General features: G+C 36.0%; 4 protein-coding genes across 6 annotated transcripts; 2 read left to right on the plus strand and 2 right to left on the minus strand.

Moving 5' to 3' along the window:
• The first annotated feature begins 7,324 nt into the window (after positions 1–7,324).
• Positions 7,325–11,928, plus strand: LOC121789891 (probable serine/threonine-protein kinase nek3). 3 transcript variants are annotated; one of them, XM_042188234.1, is made up of 6 exons: positions 7,325–7,644; positions 7,832–8,152; positions 8,381–8,501; positions 9,601–9,715; positions 10,246–11,298; positions 11,383–11,928. In XM_042188234.1, the coding sequence occupies exons 2-6, from the start codon at positions 7,990–7,992 to the stop codon at positions 11,617–11,619; spliced, it is 1,689 nt and encodes a 562-aa protein (XP_042044168.1). In that variant the 5' UTR covers positions 7,325–7,644; positions 7,832–7,989; the 3' UTR covers positions 11,620–11,928. The 3 variants fall into 3 exon arrangements, with proteins under 3 accessions (XP_042044168.1, XP_042044175.1, XP_042044183.1); XM_042188241.1 differs by having other exon boundaries at positions 7,325–7,620; XM_042188249.1 differs by lacking the exons at positions 7,325–7,644; positions 7,832–8,152 and having other exon boundaries at positions 8,380–8,501; positions 9,583–9,715.
• Positions 11,929–12,330: 402 nt separating this feature from the next.
• Positions 12,331–13,977, minus strand: LOC121768089 (clathrin light chain 2-like). Its single transcript, XM_042164447.1, has 3 exons — positions 13,672–13,977; positions 12,930–13,083; positions 12,331–12,719 (listed from the first exon to the last, which is right to left on the minus strand). The coding sequence occupies exons 1-3, from the start codon at positions 13,923–13,925 to the stop codon at positions 12,444–12,446; spliced, it is 684 nt and encodes a 227-aa protein (XP_042020381.1). The 5' UTR covers positions 13,926–13,977; the 3' UTR covers positions 12,331–12,443.
• Positions 13,978–16,667: 2,690 nt separating this feature from the next.
• Positions 16,668–17,246, plus strand: LOC121789925 (pleckstrin homology domain-containing protein 1-like). The gene has a single exon (XM_042188267.1). It carries the CDS (start codon positions 16,742–16,744, stop codon positions 17,156–17,158), a length of 417 nt encoding a protein of 138 aa, XP_042044201.1. The 5' UTR covers positions 16,668–16,741; the 3' UTR covers positions 17,159–17,246.
• Positions 17,237–19,861, minus strand: LOC121789914 (3-hydroxybutyryl-CoA dehydrogenase-like). The gene is made up of 6 exons (XM_042188258.1): positions 19,801–19,861; positions 19,148–19,216; positions 18,854–19,025; positions 18,321–18,542; positions 17,982–18,094; positions 17,237–17,770 (listed from the first exon to the last, which is right to left on the minus strand). The coding sequence occupies exons 2-6, from the start codon at positions 19,186–19,188 to the stop codon at positions 17,431–17,433; spliced, it is 888 nt and encodes a 295-aa protein (XP_042044192.1). The 5' UTR covers positions 19,189–19,216; positions 19,801–19,861; the 3' UTR covers positions 17,237–17,430.
• Between the last annotated feature and the right edge of the window lie 109 nt (positions 19,862–19,970).

The raw sequence follows: 19,970 nt of genomic DNA on the forward strand, positions 1-19,970 counted from the left end.
TGTGAAGGCATTGTGTTGCTAGAACTAGACGGATGCACCACCTAAGTTTGATTTCTATGAGAGGCGTGAATAGTTTTTAATTGAGATTGTCTTATATGTTGGGTAAATAAATAATCTAAAGTAAAGATAATTATTATATCAATTTAAATTAGATTAAAAATTTCTTAATTAGAATTACATAGTAGAATAGAAAATAACAAACATGATTAGAAGATGATCACACTAAAAAAAGCGTTTGCTCGCAAATTATGAAATATTTCCGAGCACAAATGAAAACATCGACCAGTTTTAAAAAATGGGAATATTTCCGAGTAGTTTTGCGATCGCTCCTACAGTTCCCACAACATTGTTCTTCCATATTGTGAGCAATCATGCGTGCTCGAAATTTATTCATATAAAATACTCCCTCCGTACACGAAAAATAGAGTACATTTGCCATTTTTGGATGTCCACAAAAAATAGAGCACATTTTAAAAAGAAAAGTTTTCAACAACTTATCTCTTACTAATAATATGGACCTCACATTCCACTACTACTACTTTTCTCTTAGAGCATCCGCAATAGGGATGGATGTCCCGACAGACATCCCAAAACACCTTCTGCCACGTCATAAGGACATCCCGGCGGACATCCCAATAATTAAAATTCACAAATTTACAAATATGCAATTTTACGAAATTAAAATTTCGACACGAATATGGGGAAAATGCAACCATTTTATTTAAAAAACATACATAATTAAAATAAAATTACATAGTTAAAAAAAAATACATAGTTAAAAAAAACATCCCAAAGCTTCAACACACGCGGCCTCCGACTCACTCCTCGTCATCCCCTTGGCCAGACCCGCCGTCACAGCCGTCACTCCCATGCATGGGTGGTTGACCCAACTCGCGCCTCATACTGTCGATGACCCCTTTCAACATCTCCTTGTATAAGGGGTCAGTCGCCGCATGCCACTTTTCTATGGTCTCTAGCAAAACATGATTGTGTTGCATGCGGGCGAGGTGGGTGAGTTCGGCACTGTCCTCGGTAGGAGCTGGAGCTGGAGCTGCCGATTGGACCTCGTGGGACCCGCTGGCGCTTCCCCTAGCCGCTCGCATTGCGGTCTTTTGCCCAACCGGGCGACGGCGGTGAGAAAACGATGGAGGGTCGGGACATCTGCGGCGGCTTTGGGAAGGTCGTGGGAACCGACACTGCTGTTGTACTCTCCGAAGGAGTTGAGCTTCGTCTGCTTCGGCCAGCCACCTTCAACACCCGCACGAAAGTTGGCACAGCACAAGATAGACATCCCAGTAGTTGAAGACGCCGAACTTCTTCTTCTTGTCGAAGAACTGGTGCATGGACAAACTCTTCACGTCCTCCACGGACATGCCGCTGGTTGCCGAACGGACATTGTTTTCGTAGATGCCGGTAAATCCGGTGAGCTGTCTCCTCAGCCGCTCCCACTGTTTCCGACATTGCTCTCCATCGTGAGGCTTCCCACCTGGCGGGCTGAATTTTATGTAGTTCTGAATAATGCGCCACCACATCCTGTCGATAGTCTGGTTAGCCCCGATGTAGGGATCCTCGACTATACTAGTCCAGGCCTTTGCCAGCGCAACGCATTACGCCTCACTCCAGACGGTCCTCTTTCCCTAGCCGACTTCCTTATCCTCCTCCTCCTCCTCCTCTTATCCCTCGTTCCCCGCCCCACCCTCGTCGATGAGGACACGCGAGGACTGACTAGTGCCCTTTCCCTTGCCATGTCCCTCTGTCGCCGGTGGCATCTCAGTGGGAGACTTCCTGACCGAAGATAACCCAGGCTCCTCCAAAGAGAAAGTCTCATTACCGGTGAACTGAGTCTCCAGTTGAGTACTGTCACTAGACAATAAATCCATGTAGGGGCATACACGTTGTCGCCAGGTGATTGGGAGACCCCCACTCTACTACACCCTGCACCATACCCGGCATCATCCCCTACATTTGGGGCATCATCCCCGCTATTCAAGGCATCATCATGGGTATCCCTGCAGTTCCGCCTGTGTTTCCCCACCTCCAACAAGGAACATCTGCTTTTGTAACTTGCTCGTGGCGGGATAATCACTGTCGTGCTCCATTTATCTTCAAAAGAAATGAAAGTAGAGAGATAGAAACTCGTCAATACAAGTGGTGCGGATAAAATGAAGTGCAACGAGCCGCATATATAGAGTTTTAAAAAAATCAAAAAATGGGAGGTTTGTCGTCACGCCGCAATAGCAGACGTCTGCTGAAACCGACGGACGACCTCTCATCCGTCGGGGGATGTCCGCGTCCGCCTAGTTTGATGCAATAGCGGACGTCCGCTATTTCAGATACTCTTGCTTTTTTCCCTTCTCTCTTACTATTAATATGGACCCTACATTCCACTAACACTACTTCTCTCTTACTTTTTTCCCTTCTCTCTTACTTTACCAATTTCTCATTAAAATCCGTGCCAGTTACGATGTGTCCTATTTTTCATGGACGGAGGGAGTAAAAAATTAATTATTTTCCACCAACAATATGCTAGTAAGAAGCTCGCAAATTAGCAAGCACAAGTACAAGTGCTCTTAAATGATAAATAGAGAAGTTAAGTGTAGTCAGAAACGATATACTCCTATCATAAACATACACGTGCATAATATCGTAATAATTTCTCATATCCACGTGCAGAGCAAACGTGACTCCGGGGGGAGAAGGGAGAGGTTGACGATGACTAGATCGCTCGTACAGTGGCTGATATGTATCGTGTCCAGTTTGGTTCGATTGTTGGGTGGAAATATGTACTCATGCACTACACAATGCTAAAAACTTGAATTAGGAAATTTCTTTATTCTGATATTGAGAGGACACGCAAAATGTAAGGGTGTGTTTGAATTGAAGTTTATATTTCATTTAGATTAGAATAAAATCATTTTGTGGAAATGCTTTTTTTGGTTTTCCATTTCTATTTGTGGTGTTTGAATTGATGTAATGTTATTTGTAGTCCATTTCTATTACATATTTGGTTTGTTATATAAAGCAACATTATAGTAGGAAATTTCAAAACTATCCTCTGTCTTTTTCTATATTTCCAAAGTTGGGGGCTATATTAGTAATTTTATGTAATTTAAAATTGATATAGTGTTGCACATATTATTATTACTCAATTTTCCATGATAATAAAACACCATTTTTTAGCATTAATTCAACGGACCCTTTCCCATTGAATGGGCCATAAAAAAATTAAATTATATATATCAAACACTAGATTGGACCATTAAATGCACTTTAAATCTATCAATCCTTAAATTGTACTAATTATGTACGGTATATTATACTTTCATAATCCTCGAAAATTATTTTGTCCAGTTCTATGTGGTGTTTTAGTGAAATAAACATTGATTGATTAAGATTGATTGTCAAGTTAAATTTGAGTGACTAACGTTATTTTCTTTAATTATGAATGTTAATCCATTTACTAATAAGTACAGATTGTAGCACCTTCATAAATTATTGTCCAGTTATGTGACCGTTGTAATTGGATTATTCTCATTTAATTCAAGACTTTCACAATAGTCAATATGGTTTTATCAATTGTTCTCAATGACAATGTACCGAAATTAGATTACACATAATTAATACTCCATAAATTTAAAATAGAACTCATCCAAAAGCTAAAATATGTAACATCTATATCTATACATATAAAAGGGGAGTTTTGGAGATATTAACAAAAATATCATTATGAATAATTTAATAATATTATAAATTGAACATTTCCTTTTATCGATTTTATGATAATTGAAGGGAGTATGGAAGAGGAAAAGTTTTAGAAAACTAATGCTAAGTGCTAATACACATCTTTATATATTTGTGATGAATGTAATAACTATTAATGTAATATAAATGTAGACGTGCAAAGTTATTTAAATAAAAATGTGGTTGATATATGCAATATGTGAGTGATTATCATCATCATACTTTAAAGGCTATGCTGCCGTTACTCTCACGAGGAGTATAATTCTTGAATTCTAAAAGCACTCAAAATGTTGGGCTACTAAATTGTTTAAAAGATTATTAATGGCATCTGATTATCTCACAAAACCTTTCATACACATTCGCATCGTGGATCGTAACTATATCAAAATTACTTTATTTGAATTTCAACATTCCACACAATGGAAAACTCATGAGGTGAAAACTAAATATATAAATATTTTTAAAATTCAAGATAACTTAAAAAATAGAAGTGAAAAAGTTTTGGAAATGAAAAGGTTTTGTAAGACAAATTAATTACTCATCTCAACAAAACTCTATAAATAGCAATTGACGTGAACGAACTCACTCACTCACTAAATCGAAAATATTGTACAAATTCCCTTTTACTCAAAAATAGTGAAAAAAAATTTCAAATTTTTAGCTTATGTGCTTCGACATACATAGACAAGGCCAATGTTTCGCTCATGCATTCATCAGTCTCTTCACCTATATATATTTATTTTAGAGGTATGTTATCCTCCATTATTTTCAGATAGTGTTTCTTCTAACAAGTTAGAACTTCTTTTTTTTGGAGAAACAGTGGCGGTACATTATTGGGATCCGTGAGATGTGTTCAGGGCGTGGCCATGCCTGGGAAGAAAGTGAGATGAGGGAGAGCCGCCGACGATGGATGGACTGGTAACTGGTTGATTTACTTGCACACGGCCAATCATCCGACAGTTCGCAAAGACTCCTCCTAATTGATGTGCTTCGACGAGATAAATCCACGAGATGGCTTTCGAGAAGTACTAGGCCAGTCGTCAGTTCGTCGCCATATTACTATCAAATTTTGTCTTTAGGGAAAAGAGAAAGATAAGAAATATTTAACTTTGAACAAACGCGAAGAACTCTTTGTGCAGGGAAGAAAGAAGTTAAAGAATAAAGCGGCCCATTATTTTAAGGCATAATGAATATGTATATTTTCTTTTACAATCTACCACATATGTTTTATGATTAATTGGCCATCGTATATTTTCTTTTACTAAACTAATTTTTCTATGATAAATAAGGCATCGTACATTAGTTTCAATTGTTTAGTTCATTTCATTTTAATTGATTATTTTAATTATTTATTTGTTTAAAGTTATTGGATTTATCGAATAGTTAACTCATTTAATGATTTATTAACTTAATGTATTTGATTCATTTAAGTTTTTAGATTCTTTACAATTTTATTAAATTATTTTTAACCCAAAATAGAATAAGTGATCAATAAAGTAAAATTGAACTGAGACGGAGGGAGAATTTATTGATATTTGGCTCAGTTGTTGGTCGTGAGGAGTATATTTTAAAGTTAAGGGTTTAGGATTTAGGTTTCAAGGTTTGAGTTTTTAGTGTATAGGTCACTATATTGCAATGAAATGAAGCTCAACTAGGAAGTGTCTCACCAATGCAATCTTAAATTATAGTAGCTTTTGATAAACAATATCTTAAATCTCATTAGGAGAAGTGGTAGTTATACATTCTTTAGGTTTTTTTGTTTTGTGTGTTGTAAATTTGCTTTATTTTTTAGTCTCACGGTCAGAGTCATTTTTCCATTTTGCAAAATTAATGTACAGTATTATTTTCCATGTATCTATATTTTAGTTGAATCCTAACTTCCTTCGTTTGTTTTTACTAAGCAGGCCATATTAAAACTTAAACTAAAAACAACCGTTTTCTTGAAAAATGGAGTAATATATATATATATATATATATATATATATATATATATATATATAATTTAAATGATTCATTTTTCAATTTTAAATGCAAAAAAGGTTAATTCATATTTTCACAGAATTATATGTATTAGTTTCAAATTCATTAGTGTGTACCAATTTCAAATTGGTTATTCTTAATTATGAGTTAAATGCACATAAAAGGTTTCTATACATATATAAAAGGCGAGTTTTGGGCGCTTTCGAATAATTATTTTATGCCATGGATGTAAATATAATTATATTTGTGACTCTTAGAATTGTATTAATAATATTTAATGCATTATACTAATTATCATATAATAAGCATTATATATCCAATAACTAATTTAGAGGAAATAGTACTATGCATTAGTTGACATAGCATAATTAGCACTATTTACTTCTAATTAATCATATGCATTAATTCTTAGGTTACGTTGAAATAAATATTACATTAGAGATGAAAATAATTAGGTTGTGAAAAATGAAAAGATGTAGGAAGAAGAATGTGAAAATATTATGAATAATCTTAATACTTTTTTTTACCTATAAATACTACTTTCGAATTGGAATTGTACATCTCAAGTTGATCATCCAATTTTCTAGAATAAAAACCATCAAGGCAATATTCCAGTTGCGTGAAAAAATATTTTATAGTTCAGTTGTTTAACATTTGATTCGTCTTCTCACTATTCTTATTGTAGATCAATGACGGACCAAGATGGAGTCGAAAGCCTTCATAATCTGCTGTCAACGGACGATATTTCTGTCTCCAGTCCTATTTTCTAGAATAAACACTATCAAGGCAATATTCCACTTGCCTGGAAGAATATTTTATATTTTAGTTGTTTAACCTTTGATATTTTTCTTCGCTCTATTCTTATTGCAGATCAATGACAGACCAAGGTTGTGTAATATTAGGTTTTAATTGTGTACTATCTTGTTCATGTCGTTATTGTGTCATATCAAACTAAATTGAGTCATAAGGTTCTTATGGTAAATGAAAGGTTGAAAATTTTTGCCATGACACGAACACCCACTAAGCTAATGTGTTAGCTTTCGGGTTGGGTTATGGTTTGAGTTTAGGTTTTTTTCCTATGGTTTAGAGTTTAGAGTTTAGAGTTATGGTTTAGGGAGATATAATATAATTTTATTTATATTTTTTTAATTTAAATCGTGATAAAGCTTTGATATAATCTTTTTCTATATTTATGCACATTTATCAATAATATTATGAGTATATTATTCTTATAGTATCAATTTTTTACCCAACTTATATTAAACTCATATATGTGTATTGTATAACAACTTTGTTTTAATAAAATTAAAATTAAAACATTTTTATCAAATGTGATATATATTGTATATGTTTATTATTAAACATATTTACAATTTTAGATTTATATAATATAATTTTTATGTCAAATAAGTATTTCATAATTTGATATAAATAAATTTAGCCGTACATAGCACGGGTGTGATACTAGTATAAAAATAATGAAAAAGATCCCTTAAATGGGCTTATCCCAAAATTTGCAGTCACAAATTGAGTGTGGTGATGGACCACCAAATTTAGTAAACTTCTTAATTTAATATCGCAATATATATACATAAAAAAAGGAAGAAACTGCTTCACCGGATTCGTTCGTTTCTCTTCAGCGGAAGAAATTCGATAATCAATACCGGTGGGGAGTTTAAATTGAAAGAAAACCCCAATTTTCCCATTCGGTCCCCCATTTTCCCACGAATTGCACCCTCTGCCACTCTCTTCTCGATCTCATTCAAATCGCCCCTCTCCTTTTCTCTCACTCACCCACCGTTTGGTTGCAGACCAAATACCTACATAAATTTTGCTTTTTCTCCAATTTTCCGGTGATCTGAGATCTGTCCTCGCTTAATCACTGCTGCTGTGGCCGTTGTACGTTCAGCGATCCTTCTCGCGGTACACACACACACACACTCTCTCTGCATTCAAAACGCTTGCTGACATACATGTTTGTTTCTGCATTTTCTCTCTCTAGGTTTTAGCGGTGGGATTTTAGTGTATTAATGCTCAAATTGATGTTCATTTATGGAAAATTTTGGAATGCGGACTTATTTTGAGCTGCTTTTGGTTCAAATTGCTCCAGGTGGTCGAGGTTGCTCGTCGATCTGCCATTCCTGAAGAATAAGCGTTTTTGAGCTAGAGAGGAGCTAGGGTTTTCGTATTCGTGGACTATGGAATGTGATTGGGAAACTTAGGGTTTAACTTCACCATAATCGGCTTGTATTTAACTTGTTTTTGGGGATGAATCGGAGTTTTAGGGCTCCCGAAAGGGGGCAACTGGGGAGCCTGAGATTAAGGGATAATAAAGATGATGAGTTGGCGTTGTTTCGGGAAATGCGGAAGCGTGAGAAGGAAAGGAATGATCTTCTTCTTCAAAACGACGACGAGTTTGATGCTTCACTTGGTAATATGAAATGAAATTTCAAATTTGTTTCGTTTTACTGAAGATTTTCTTGATTACTTTGCAATTTAATTGTTTACTCACACTATGTGGTAGTTTTTCTTCTTTAATATTTTTATCTTAATGACTGGCATGTGAGAGTCGTTTTTCTCTTCTACTCGTCTTCCAGTTTTGCAATTGTTTTTTTCAATTTAAGATTTTAAAAAAAATTCACCCACATCGTCTTTGCAGGACCAAGAAGCGGTAGTTCTCCGATATTTAATATAACATCTGGTACCACTGGGCCGCCAGTCCGGAAGAGCAGTGCTGATGATTTTCTCAATTTGGACAATGATAAAAATGATTATGATTGGTAATTGGAACTTAATTCTTACATGTTACTGTACTCTGTACTTCTTTTGATCTCCTGATAAATGCCTTAATAGTATAGTAGTAATATTTAAAAAAGAAAGACTTGTCTTTGCATACTGATCATCACCCTATTAAGGTGAAGTCTTAAGTTACTTATATGAAAAGGCTTAAAAACCTAAGGTGAACTCTTAGTAGTTGGAGCTCAAGGAAAATGCACTGTGAACATAATGGTCATGAGGACTATTTTTACATTAAGATAATCAGAGCTAAGTGTAACTTTAAACTTCACCATCTTAGGGTGATCCCTATGAAGATGAACTTTTAGTAGTTGTAGCTCAAGGAATGCACAATGTACATACCATTTCTTCAGGTATTTCTAATGTACGGAGTAATAATTTTGAATGCTATTACTATCCTTGCAGCTTTTGTTAATTATTGTGTGTTCTTGCTTTGAATTTAAGATATATTTGCAACCGATTAGTTTTTTTTTTCATTAGTAAATACTCCATTAAATAATGTATGGTGGTGCATATATTGTGATAATGCACAATGACGAAGCCCAATGTAGCTCACTAATGATGGATGTTCATGTTAGATATTAACCAATGATGATAGATTATCGTATGTTGGTTTTGCTCTTGTGCAGATAATTGTTCTGCTAGAACGTAACCACTGTAAACTTAGCATTCTCCATTCTTTAGTTTTTCTCCCGCGTGTACTAATTCTCTGGTGAGATTACAGAGAAGTCTGGAATAGTCTGACAATGGTTACTACAGAACCAAGTCCAGCCTTTTTTTAGCTTGTCTGTTTTTCTTTTATTGGGAGTAGTTTCTGTTGTGGTTGTCCACCAAGATGAATGTGTTAATACTTGAATATCTTAGCATATTGGAAATTATTTACCATTTTTTGGAATAATTCCCATTTTACTCTAAACCGGAACTTGAATTGTGGTTTTCTTAAAGCTATGTCTACTACTACTGCTGGTGTTTAATTGGATTTTTGTTTCAGTTTCCTTGAGATTATTCTTCAAAACTTCTGTATCTGAGTCCCCTCCATATTCTTTTTTATTTACTATTTTATAGGTAATTGTGTGTTTTCAGGCTTTTAACACCTCCGGGCACCCCACTTTTTCCTTCGCTGGAAATGGAAGGACAAAAAACTGTCATGAGCCATCTGGGCACTCCAAAAGCTCGCCCTACTGGTCTCAAGTCTAGAGTAAGTTAATTTTGATTTTTGATTCTGTGCTACAATCCTACAACAACCATTTAAACGGGTGTACTGTGATTATGCTACCGTAAGTACAAAACACTGTTAAGTGACTTCACCCAGTCTGGGCTGACATATGCGATGCCCCTCTGCCCCAAATATTTAGTCTTACATTTAGTTTTGGCCTTTTGTGATGTTCCATTATTTGGTACTACTACTATCTTTTCATAGTATATAAAGCCCTCATGTTTCCTGGAAATTAATGTCGACTACTCATTTACCTTAAATAATTCTTAACTTATGTGGGAGGCCACAGTGAACCCAAAAAAAATCTGATGGAGGCAGCAATCTTTCAGAACATGATTACTCTGCTGTATGGGCATGTCTTGGACCAGTTGAGTGGAAATATATATAGCTTAGCATTTCAAACTTTCAACATTTATTTCTGCGCCAACCTCCTGAGCGTGTTCTTATATGATCATATACATTCACAAACATTTTTTATACGAACTCTTCATCCAATTTATTTATCTATGAAGCTAGCCAATGTACAATCGGAGCCTGCTGCTAGGAGCAATTTATCATCTAGACAGCAAGTCTCATCTCCTGGGTTGAATACTTCAACTGGAGGACTTCGCCGGCCTACTTCTTCTGGTGGTCCTGGGTCAAGACCTGCAACACCAACTGGTCGTCCGACTGTGAGCTCAATATCTAGATCCACCTTGACCTCAACATCTAATAAGCATTCATTGACTGCGTCAGTTAAATCTACGTCCAATGCCACATCTAAAGTAATGTCAACCACAACATCAAAACCTTCAAGATCTTCTACTCCCACTTCTCGCCCCACGTTGTCTTCAGCAAAGCCAGCAGGTCCTCCAAGATCTTCCACCCCGACAGCCAGGTCTTCTGTAAGATCCTCAACACCGACAAGCAGAGCCTCCATACCAACATCTAAGTCGACATCCAGAGCCTCGACTCCTACTCGTAGACGAACAGCATCCACTGCTACAAAAACACCTGCTGTTTCGTCGAAATCCCCAACGACCTCTTCAGTTGTGAAGCCAATTCCTACTGCCTCAAAGAATCCCATGCAAGCACGGTCAGATTCTCCCACAGTGAGACCTAAACCGTGGAAGCCTTCAGAGATGCCTGGATTTTCACTTGATGCTCCACCAAATCTGAGAACATCTGTGTCCGACAGGCCTACTTCAGCCACAAGAGGTAGACCTGGTGCACTAAGTTCTCGGTCATCATCTATTGAACCCACTTCAAATGGAAGGATTAGAAGACAATCTTGTTCTCCTGCAAGAGGCCGACCCCCTAATGGGATGAATCATAATAGTGGAAGCTCTGTGCCTGTTCCTGCTTCATGTCGGTTGCATGCTAAGGCTAATGACAATGTGAGCCCTGCTCTGGTCGGAACTAAAATGGTTGAAAGGGTGATAAATATGCGGAAGCTAGCTCCTCCCAAGCAAGACGATAAACATTCTCCCCACAGCAATTTATCCGGAAAGTCCTCATCACCAGACAGTGCTGGGTTCGGAAGAACACTTTCAAAGAAATCCTTAGATATGGCCATAAGACATATGGTAATACAATTATCCATCATCGAAGTGATCCTTGGCATAATTTTGTCAGCATAATAGACTTAATATATGTGTTGCCTCGTGCAGGATATTAGACGGACTATTCCAGGAAATCTGCGGCCTCTTATGACCAACATCCCTGCATCATCGATGTATAGTGTGAGATCAGGGGCATACAGAAGGACAACCAGCATCTCAGATTCTCCACTTGCGACAAGCAGTAACTGCAGTTCTGAGTTGAGTGTCAACAACGGGGGTGAAGCAGATGAGGATGTGAGCAGTGACAAGTGTCTCCGCTCTCCAGGTAGCTTACGGGGCAGGTGATGATGATACATATTTTGTGTTGTAGACACCCACTTACTACTGAACCACTACTGGAAAGCATGAGTAACAACTGAGACATAACCTCTTCTCTTGAAAGAAAAAAAGCTAAAGAGCTGTCTTATATGTTGGTGTAAATTTCAACTATGCTTCATGAGTAGTAATGCCTCAACTATCCTGTATTAATCTGTATCAGCTGCTTCCACACGCACTGCACTGTCTTTCAGTTTGTTGTTGGCTAATTGAATGTAACACCTATTATGAATCAATCCTCTAATTTATAAGAAAAATGTCTGTCAACATCTTGATTCATGTTAAACTGCAGTAGTTTCAGTTGTTTAGATAGTTGAGGGGGCTTATGAGTTATGAATACTAAACTTCAGAATATGGTCACTTGTGCTAGCAAATTATAATGTGTGATGATGCTTAAAACGCCCTTTAAACTGGACCACATTATCTCTGTTTCTTCACTTGTCTTTGTTGGATCAAAGGCCACTAGTAATGTGGCACAAGTAGCTGATGCATATTATCTCTCGACGTCGAGCTTCAAATCGCTATTTGCAAGTCGAAACACAGTTGGACAAGTAAGGTTACACCTATGTCTTTGTTTTTTTCCTTTTTCGTTTGATATTACTACTTGGCAGCAACTGATTCTTGACTGTTTTAACTTTTAACTAATCTTTTCTTAAAGGGCTAAATAATGCAAAGAAACGATTTACTCAAAAGACATTCTTGAATCTCGTATGTAAGCTGTCCAAATGTAACACCAATTGAAAAGTAGTAGTACTTGTAGAGCCACAAGACTCGTACATCTAGCAACAAGTCCTTTAAGCCATAGGCTCTTTGGTGACGACAGGCACAGTAGGAGACTGGTTGAGGTGGGGAGGGGTGTTTTGCTTGAGCTTCAGTAGTAGCTGTCGCATTCTGGATAAATCAGTGGGTTTCCCAGGCTTAGGTCCTTGAACCACCACAACCGACGCCTTCTTCGTCTTTCTTTTCCTCCTCTCTATTGTAGCAACCTCCTTAGGTATCAGTTCTGCTATAGATTTCCAATAATCCTTGTCAGCTTCAGCGTGGAATTTCTCCAGCGTAGCAACAAGTACCTGATAGAAAACACGAATCACTCAATTATCGAATTCTTGATTTTTGAACTTTGTTGGGAAGCTTCTACGAATGACTACATCAACCTTTCACAATGATCCACTACTGTTTGCCAGTATGGAACAAGGAAACACACGTGTTTGCACAAATGACATTCGATGCATCATACGTTGAAGTAAAGCAAGGTAAACTAACGCGATTCTTTAATGTACCTGCTCCTCCTCACGGTTGGCCACTCTGTTGGTTTCTGAGGTAATTTGCCTCTTTCTGTGAAATTCAACCTTGTACTCATCAGCTTCAACAATGACCTGGCTCAACGATTCCTTCTCTCTCTTCTCCTTCTCCTCTAACCGAATTGTGTTTTGTCTGTTAACCACATAAACAATTGAAAAAAAACAAATGAGAGCTTCGACTGCGAGTTTCAGCAGCAACGCTTTATAAAATGCTGACATATCTGGTGAAATATTTAACTATAGCATACAAACTCTTCAAACTATACACTGATAATATACAATATTATTTGGAATTGGAACATAAACTAAAATATTAACAAGTTAGAATATACTATATACTAATACAAAATCCATTCATTCCCATGATTAGGTACTAGTTGAATGCCAACAGTAAGTATCAAAATTAGCAATACAGCCAACTAATTAAATTTGACAGAATGTTATCTCCCATAACATAGCTGAGGCTTTTTGTTTCAAAGAAACGATTTTGTCCATAATTAATTAATTTCGAAATCACAAGAACATTTACACGAAGAACAATGTTCGATTCTTCTATTCCCCAATAAAGATTCCACCCAAACAATTGAAAATCCAATTAACTGCGGAAGAATTGCATAAACATAATAGAAAAGCGAAAACCCCAAATTCACTCTGCAAAACCCTAACACGAACATAAAACCTTCAATTCGCTAATCAGGAAAAAAAAAATAATAAGCTTTACCTTCTCCATTCACGGAGCGCATAACTCTCCTCGAGTCCCATCTCCGCCGGTGGCGGAAGAATCGGAACGTTTTCATTGGTTTCCGACGAGAAATACGTCGGATCAATGAATTCTCCGCCGGAGACGTAGATTGGCGTGGGGGACTCGGCAACGGTCGAATCAAAGTTGGAAAAGGAGTAGCCGTCGTCAAAGGAGGGGGATACCGGCGAGTTGGCACCGAATTGATCGATCGAGTCGGTGAAGGGAGACGACATTGTTTATGCGATGATGATAATGTGTTTCACTGATCTTCAGTTCTTCACCAAAGGCTAAACGGAAAAAACAAGAAATGGGATTGAAAACGGTTTGTAGGCACCCTAGGCATGCACAAACCGAACCGAACCGCCGGTTCACAAACCAGAACCGGCGCGGCGGTTCCGAACCGTCAAACGGTTCGGCGGTTCATACGGGCCGGTTCAGGTTCAAGAATTTCAGGAACCGGAACCGGCAGTTCAAAACCGTCGGTTCGCTGGTTTGAACCGGCGGTTCAAATGAATTTTTTTTAAAAAATATTTATTATTTATCATTTATAAAAATTAATTTTTATATTTAAAATCAATCAATTTTCACAAATAAATAAATACAAGAATTTCATAATTGCCCATATTTATTTGTTGGGCCTCTAAATTCTAAAAATCATTCTTGGTTATTTCTATTTTATAAAAATAGTATGTTGAAGTATTTTCTCTTATAACTATATGTTTAGCTCATTCATTCATCTTTTTCCAATGTAGGATACAAAACTTTCTTTTGTCTTCTACGTTTCTTAATTTTTTTATTATATTTTATTATTCACTAATTTTATCTTTATTTTTGTCATGATTCTTTTTATAAGACAAATTTATAGATAATAATAGCATCAAATAGAATAGTTTAATTAAATTTGAATGTTGCATGTTGCTCATAATTTGTATATTTATATAATGTGGATGTGTTCAAATAATATTTGGATTTAAATGTGCTCACTTTTAATAATTCTAAGAAATCATTTTTTGTTGTTTCACTTTTATAGAGACATCCTTGAATATTTTGTGTTTCGCTTTCATTGTGGGACAAAATATGTTGAAGTATTTTCTTTTATAACTATATGTTTAGATCATTCATTCATCTTTTTACAATGTGGGGTACAAAACTTTCTTTTGTTTTCTACTTTTCTTTATTTTATACTACATTTTATAATTCACTAACATTATCTTTATTTTTGTATGTTTTTTTTCTAAGACAAATTTATAGATAATAATAGTATCAACTAGAATAGTTTAGTTTGAATAGTTTAATTAAATTTGAATTTGCATGTTGCTCATAGTTTGTATATTTATAGAATGTGGACGTGTTCAAATAATTGGATTTAAATATAAGCATGTTGTTAATTTTTCTCAATATATTGATTAAAATGTGAAAAGAACAACAATTAATATAATTTGTATCATAATGATAAAAATAGATAACTAAAGAATGACTTGTATAGTGATATAATATAGTTTATATATTTATATATTAGTAGTAGACTAATAGTATGATTTTGTATAATAGCTATTATTCTAATAGATGTAGTATAATTTATATAAATAAAATTATTATTTGTGAATATATTCTTGATTGATAAGAATAAACAATTATTGAGTAATATGATTTGTATATAGATAAATAATCATTCATATAATAGTTATTGCTATATTAATACAATTTATAATAATTATTCTCTTAATGTTGTTAAATTATAATTATAATAATAGAAAATACTCAAGATATAAACAAAGATGATGGAATTCTACCATGTAGTTATAAATAATGACTTTTATCCCATATTGAAAAAAGGAGCAACATATCCAATAAAATGTAGCTATAAAAGAGAATCATCAAATACACTATATTTCAATTCAAAGGCTCAAGTCCAACATTATAAGTTGTGACTTGTAGTCTCGGTCAAATAAAGACTAAAATGAAAAGAAAAAAAATTGAACCGCCGAACATGCCCGAAACCGGCGATTTTGGCTGAAAACCGACGGTTTTGAATCGCCCCATGAACCGCCGATTTTTTGAACCGGAACCGAAACCGCCTAGAAACTTGGCGGGCCGATTCAGGTTCAATGAAATTTTGAACGTTCGAAACCAGCGGTGTTTGAACCGTGTGCATGCCTAACAAGTAACACCCCAATACAAATATTAGTAATTATTTGTAGTATCTGATTAGTTTATATGGTAAGTTGAATTAATGGTATTGATAACTCTGTTTTTCCAAATCAGTTTTTGAAATTTATATTTTGTTTTGTGATATAATTTGAATTACAAACACAAAGGTTTGTGAAATAAAGTTTTATAAAGTACTATTAAAATAATCAAATCATAAAATTACATTTTTTTTGTTGATTGTTTTATCTGTAGATGAACTAATTTTTTTATTTTATTCAAACCATATTGTTTTAAAAGTAGTTTTTCTTTTTTTCCAATCCTTTTTTTTAAAACTATCATTTTGAATTTTTGAATAATAAAAGGAATAAAAATTATGTAATTTAATATTTTATGGATAGTGTAAATGTACATATTATATTATCGAACTTTTTGTATTTTTGCATTGAAAATTTTAATAATTTAAAATAAATTATATGTTAATCATTCTATATGAATGTATAAAATATATTAATAATTTAAATTAATTATTTACAGATTTAAAAAAAAATAAGCTTATCTATATTTTTTATTGAATATTGTAGTATAATTATTTTGATCAAGCTCAAAATAATAATATAAAAAAAATTGTCATAAATTTTCTATATCATTTCTGTATTATTGCTATTGAACAATACTATAACTAATAAAACTAAATCGAATTTTTAATTTTAAAATTTCTTTGTCATGTACATTTAGGAAAAAATGATTTTGTTGCATGGTATGTTTTATTGATTGAAAAGTTCCGAAATCCAAACTACTTTATACCAATAATAATATTACCACCTAAAAAGCAAACCCCAACAAACTCCTTTCTCTACCATCGCCTCATCTCCACCACGAAACCTCCGAATCTGCATCAATGTTGAGCCTGTGGCGAGCGGCGATGAGCGCCAGCGAGGCAAATGGCGACGACTACGACGGCGTCGAGTTTTGGGGCATGGCAGAGCACGCCGGGTTGCTCACGAAGCAGGGTGAATACATCAAAACCTGGCGGCGCCGGTGGTTCATCCTGAAGCAAGGGAAACTGTTCTGGTTCAAGGAATCGAACGTGACACGTGCCTCCTGCCCCCGCGGCATCATCCCCTTGGGTGATCGCCTGACCGCGCTCAATCGCCAATTCGCCTTGGAATTGTCCACTCGGGATGAAACCATGTATTTCATCGCGGATACGGACAAGGAGGAGGAGGATTGGATCAATTCCATCGGGCGATCCATTGTTCAGAACTCGAGGTCACTTACCGACGACGAGATCCTTGACTATGATAGCCGGAAATAGATTCAATGAAGTAGCACCTATTTTGATTTATTGATATGTTCCGAGATTGGTCTGTGTAATTTGTTTATTATACATTGCTTTCTCACAAGCATATTTCCATATTATTGCAAACCACATATTCAGTTCACACACACTTAAAGTGAAACATCCCGAAAAGGAAAATGTGTCCCATTCTGTGTCCCTTAGAATGGGACGGAGGGAGTACTACACTAGATCGCAACAAAAGGCATAGCTGAGATCCCTAGTGTTGCAGACAGCCTGAGACAAACTCCTCAGATTTTACTGTAATTGTATACGCCGACACCCTTCTTTCTACCAAGGCGACCAGCATCAACGTACTGCACGAGCAAAGGGCATGGCAGATACTTACTATCCCCTAAGCCGGCATGCAGGACTTTCATTATTGACAAGCAAACGTCGAGTCCAATATGATCAGCGAGTTCCAAGGGACCCATCGGATGGTTTGTTCCCAGCTTCATTCCTGCATCGATGTCCTCCTTCGTTGCCACACCCGTATACAGTGCATAAAAAGCTTCATTTATCATTGGCATCAGAACCCGGTTTACAATGAAGCCGGAGAAATCCTGGGAACAAACAATCTTCTTGCCAAACCTGCAAGCCAGCCCACTATTCAATGTTTATTGTACACATAGAAAAAGTAATGTTGAGCCATGGACCTCACTGAATGAAGTGGAAGGCGAGAAGAGGAACATGAATTTATTTCTTGATTTTTACCAGTAACAAAAGACTAGAATTTGCCACTAAAGTTGGTTGCAACTAGCAAAGCCAAAGTTTTTTATCCTTTTTTTCTTTTCTAACCCACCTCTCTGCCAATGATTTTGTGGCATTGAACGTATCATCCGATGTACTAGCTCCTCGAATAATCTCAACTAGCTTCATAACAGGTGGAGGATTCATAAAATGCATACCTATAACCTGCAGACAAAAGTACTTAATTAGAGCAATTTACAATTGTTGATAAGTAGACAACAAACAGTTTATGCAAATACAAAGGTTATTATACATAAACCAGTAAAAATGAAGTCAATCTGAAGTTGAAAATGAAAAAAGATTAAAAAAGATAATCTAAGAACAATCAAATGCATGGAGATTGAATAACTGAATCAATCAAAGTGGTCATATAAAATATTGGATGTGTAACCTGGCTTGGTCGGCTGGTCACAGAAGCTAATCTAGTAATCGAGATTGAGCTGGTGTTTGATGCCAAGATAGAAGAACTTTTAACAATGTTGTCCAATTGAACAAACAACTTCTTTTTCACATCCTCCGACTCCACAATGGCTTCAATTACCATATCTGCAGAGTGAAAATCCTCCAAATTTGATGTACACCTCAAGTTCCTTATCGCTTCAGTACCTTTTCCCTGTAGATAATCGACTTGGAAAACCAACTCACAGTACAAAAATAAGGAAATTAAAGGAATCGCTGAAATTTTTCGTTTGGAAAATTCCCAATCAAAGCTAAAATAAACGTTCCTTTCTAAACAAATTCCCCTCAAAGATGAAAGGTTAAGAACTAAAATGGTAGCTGAAGGAAATCAAGAAAACTTTCTCAACCGGCATTGACAACACATGGATCCTATATATAATTAGTGCAAAAACAGTCTGCAAAGCGTAGTAATTATCAATCAGAAAATCAAACATTAGTTACATCAAATGAGCATAATGAGAAAACCTTGGTGAGATAGCCTTTGAGGACTAGGTTTTCGATTCTTGATGAGATAGATTCACGCGCTTTTGACAGAGCCACAGAGTCAGCATCATGAAGCCAGACCTCATAGCCATTCACTGCAGCGAGCTGTGCGATTCCCGAACCCATTTGGCCACATCCCACCACACCAATACACCTGCAGCAGACATATCTCACAATAACTAACAATACCAATCAAACAAAAGACTGAAAATTCAGAGAGGAATTCGGAACCACGTTACTAAATAAATATAGAATCACTAAAAACATGATACTAACATTTTAACATCTTCGCGTGGGAGACCTCGTCGGCTCAACATCTATATCCTTGCAGCCTTATTCCTCAATCTGAAATTTCATTTCATAATGAGTATCAGTATAATACTTAGCAGGAAAACAATACAAGCAGTTATAACCAATTGCCGTATGCCTAATTCACTTCATAAGAAAACTAAATCAATTGACATCATAATTCACCACCGCCGGCCATTGGATCGCCAAAGCGGCATCGCGGTTAGGCAGCCCATTCCCCGGGCTCCTATAGCCCTCTATCGATTGCGAAATTGATGCCGAAAACCTAGTAAAAAACTCGAGCACAAAAACACGCGAAAAGAATATTCTACTGCGATACTTCTCCATACAATTACTGCGTGATCCGATATCTAAATTACAAATTGGAGTTACAGTTTGATACTCCATGAGTAGGGCTTTTGAACATGACAAAAATTCCCAGTAAATTAGATAATCCACTTTAGTAATCTTCAATAAATATGAAGAATAAATAAAGCAGCAACTAGCCGAGTCCATTATAAAACCAAAACATTGCTTTGTGAAAACGGTGAAAAAAACCAAAGCTCAACACAGAAAAAACATTCACGCAGGGACTGAAAGAAAGAGAGACGGGTGAGAGAGTCGTAGAGAGAGAAAGGTACCGTTCTAACTAGACGCTGCCATTAGTTTCGGTTTCAAATCAGGGGGAGGATCCTCTGCTGTTTAAGAAAACACAGCATGGCCTGCTGTGATTAAAACGCAGCTCCTTACACATGAAACGCAGCCAAACTTCAGCCAAAGAGATTTTTGGATGAATTAATTAATATATTAA

This window comes from Salvia splendens, chromosome 2 (assembly GCF_004379255.2).
Source record: "Salvia splendens isolate huo1 chromosome 2, SspV2, whole genome shotgun sequence".
Classification (NCBI taxonomy): Eukaryota; Viridiplantae; Streptophyta; class Magnoliopsida; order Lamiales; family Lamiaceae; genus Salvia; species Salvia splendens.

Coding starts and splice junctions, on each gene's coding strand:
- LOC121789891 (XM_042188234.1), top strand. CDS start 7,990: ATGAATCGGAGTTTTAGGGCTCCCGAAAGGGGGCAACTGGGGAGCCTG. Junction 8,153..8,380: donor CGAGTTTGATGCTTCACTTG/GTAATATGAAAT, acceptor TCGTCTTTGCAG/GACCAAGAAGCGGTAGTTCT. Junction 9,716..10,245: donor CTACTGGTCTCAAGTCTAGA/GTAAGTTAATTT, acceptor TTATCTATGAAG/CTAGCCAATGTACAATCGGA.
- LOC121789925 (XM_042188267.1), top strand. CDS start 16,742: ATGTTGAGCCTGTGGCGAGCGGCGATGAGCGCCAGCGAGGCAAATGGC.
- LOC121789914 (XM_042188258.1), bottom strand. CDS start 19,188: ATGTTGAGCCGACGAGGTCTCCCACGCGAAGATGTTAAAAT. Junction 18,543..18,853: donor TCAAAGGCTATCTCACCAAG/GTTTTCTCATTA, acceptor GATTATCTACAG/GGAAAAGGTACTGAAGCGAT. Junction 18,095..18,320: donor TGACCAGCCGACCAAGCCAG/GTTACACATCCA, acceptor TTTTGTCTGCAG/GTTATAGGTATGCATTTTAT.
- LOC121768089 (XM_042164447.1), bottom strand. CDS start 13,925: ATGTCGTCTCCCTTCACCGACTCGATCGATCAATTCGGTGCCAACTCG. Junction 13,084..13,671: donor GCGCTCCGTGAATGGAGAAG/GTAAAGCTTATT, acceptor TGTGGTTAACAG/ACAAAACACAATTCGGTTAG. Junction 12,720..12,929: donor CCAACCGTGAGGAGGAGCAG/GTACATTAAAGA, acceptor GTTTTCTATCAG/GTACTTGTTGCTACGCTGGA.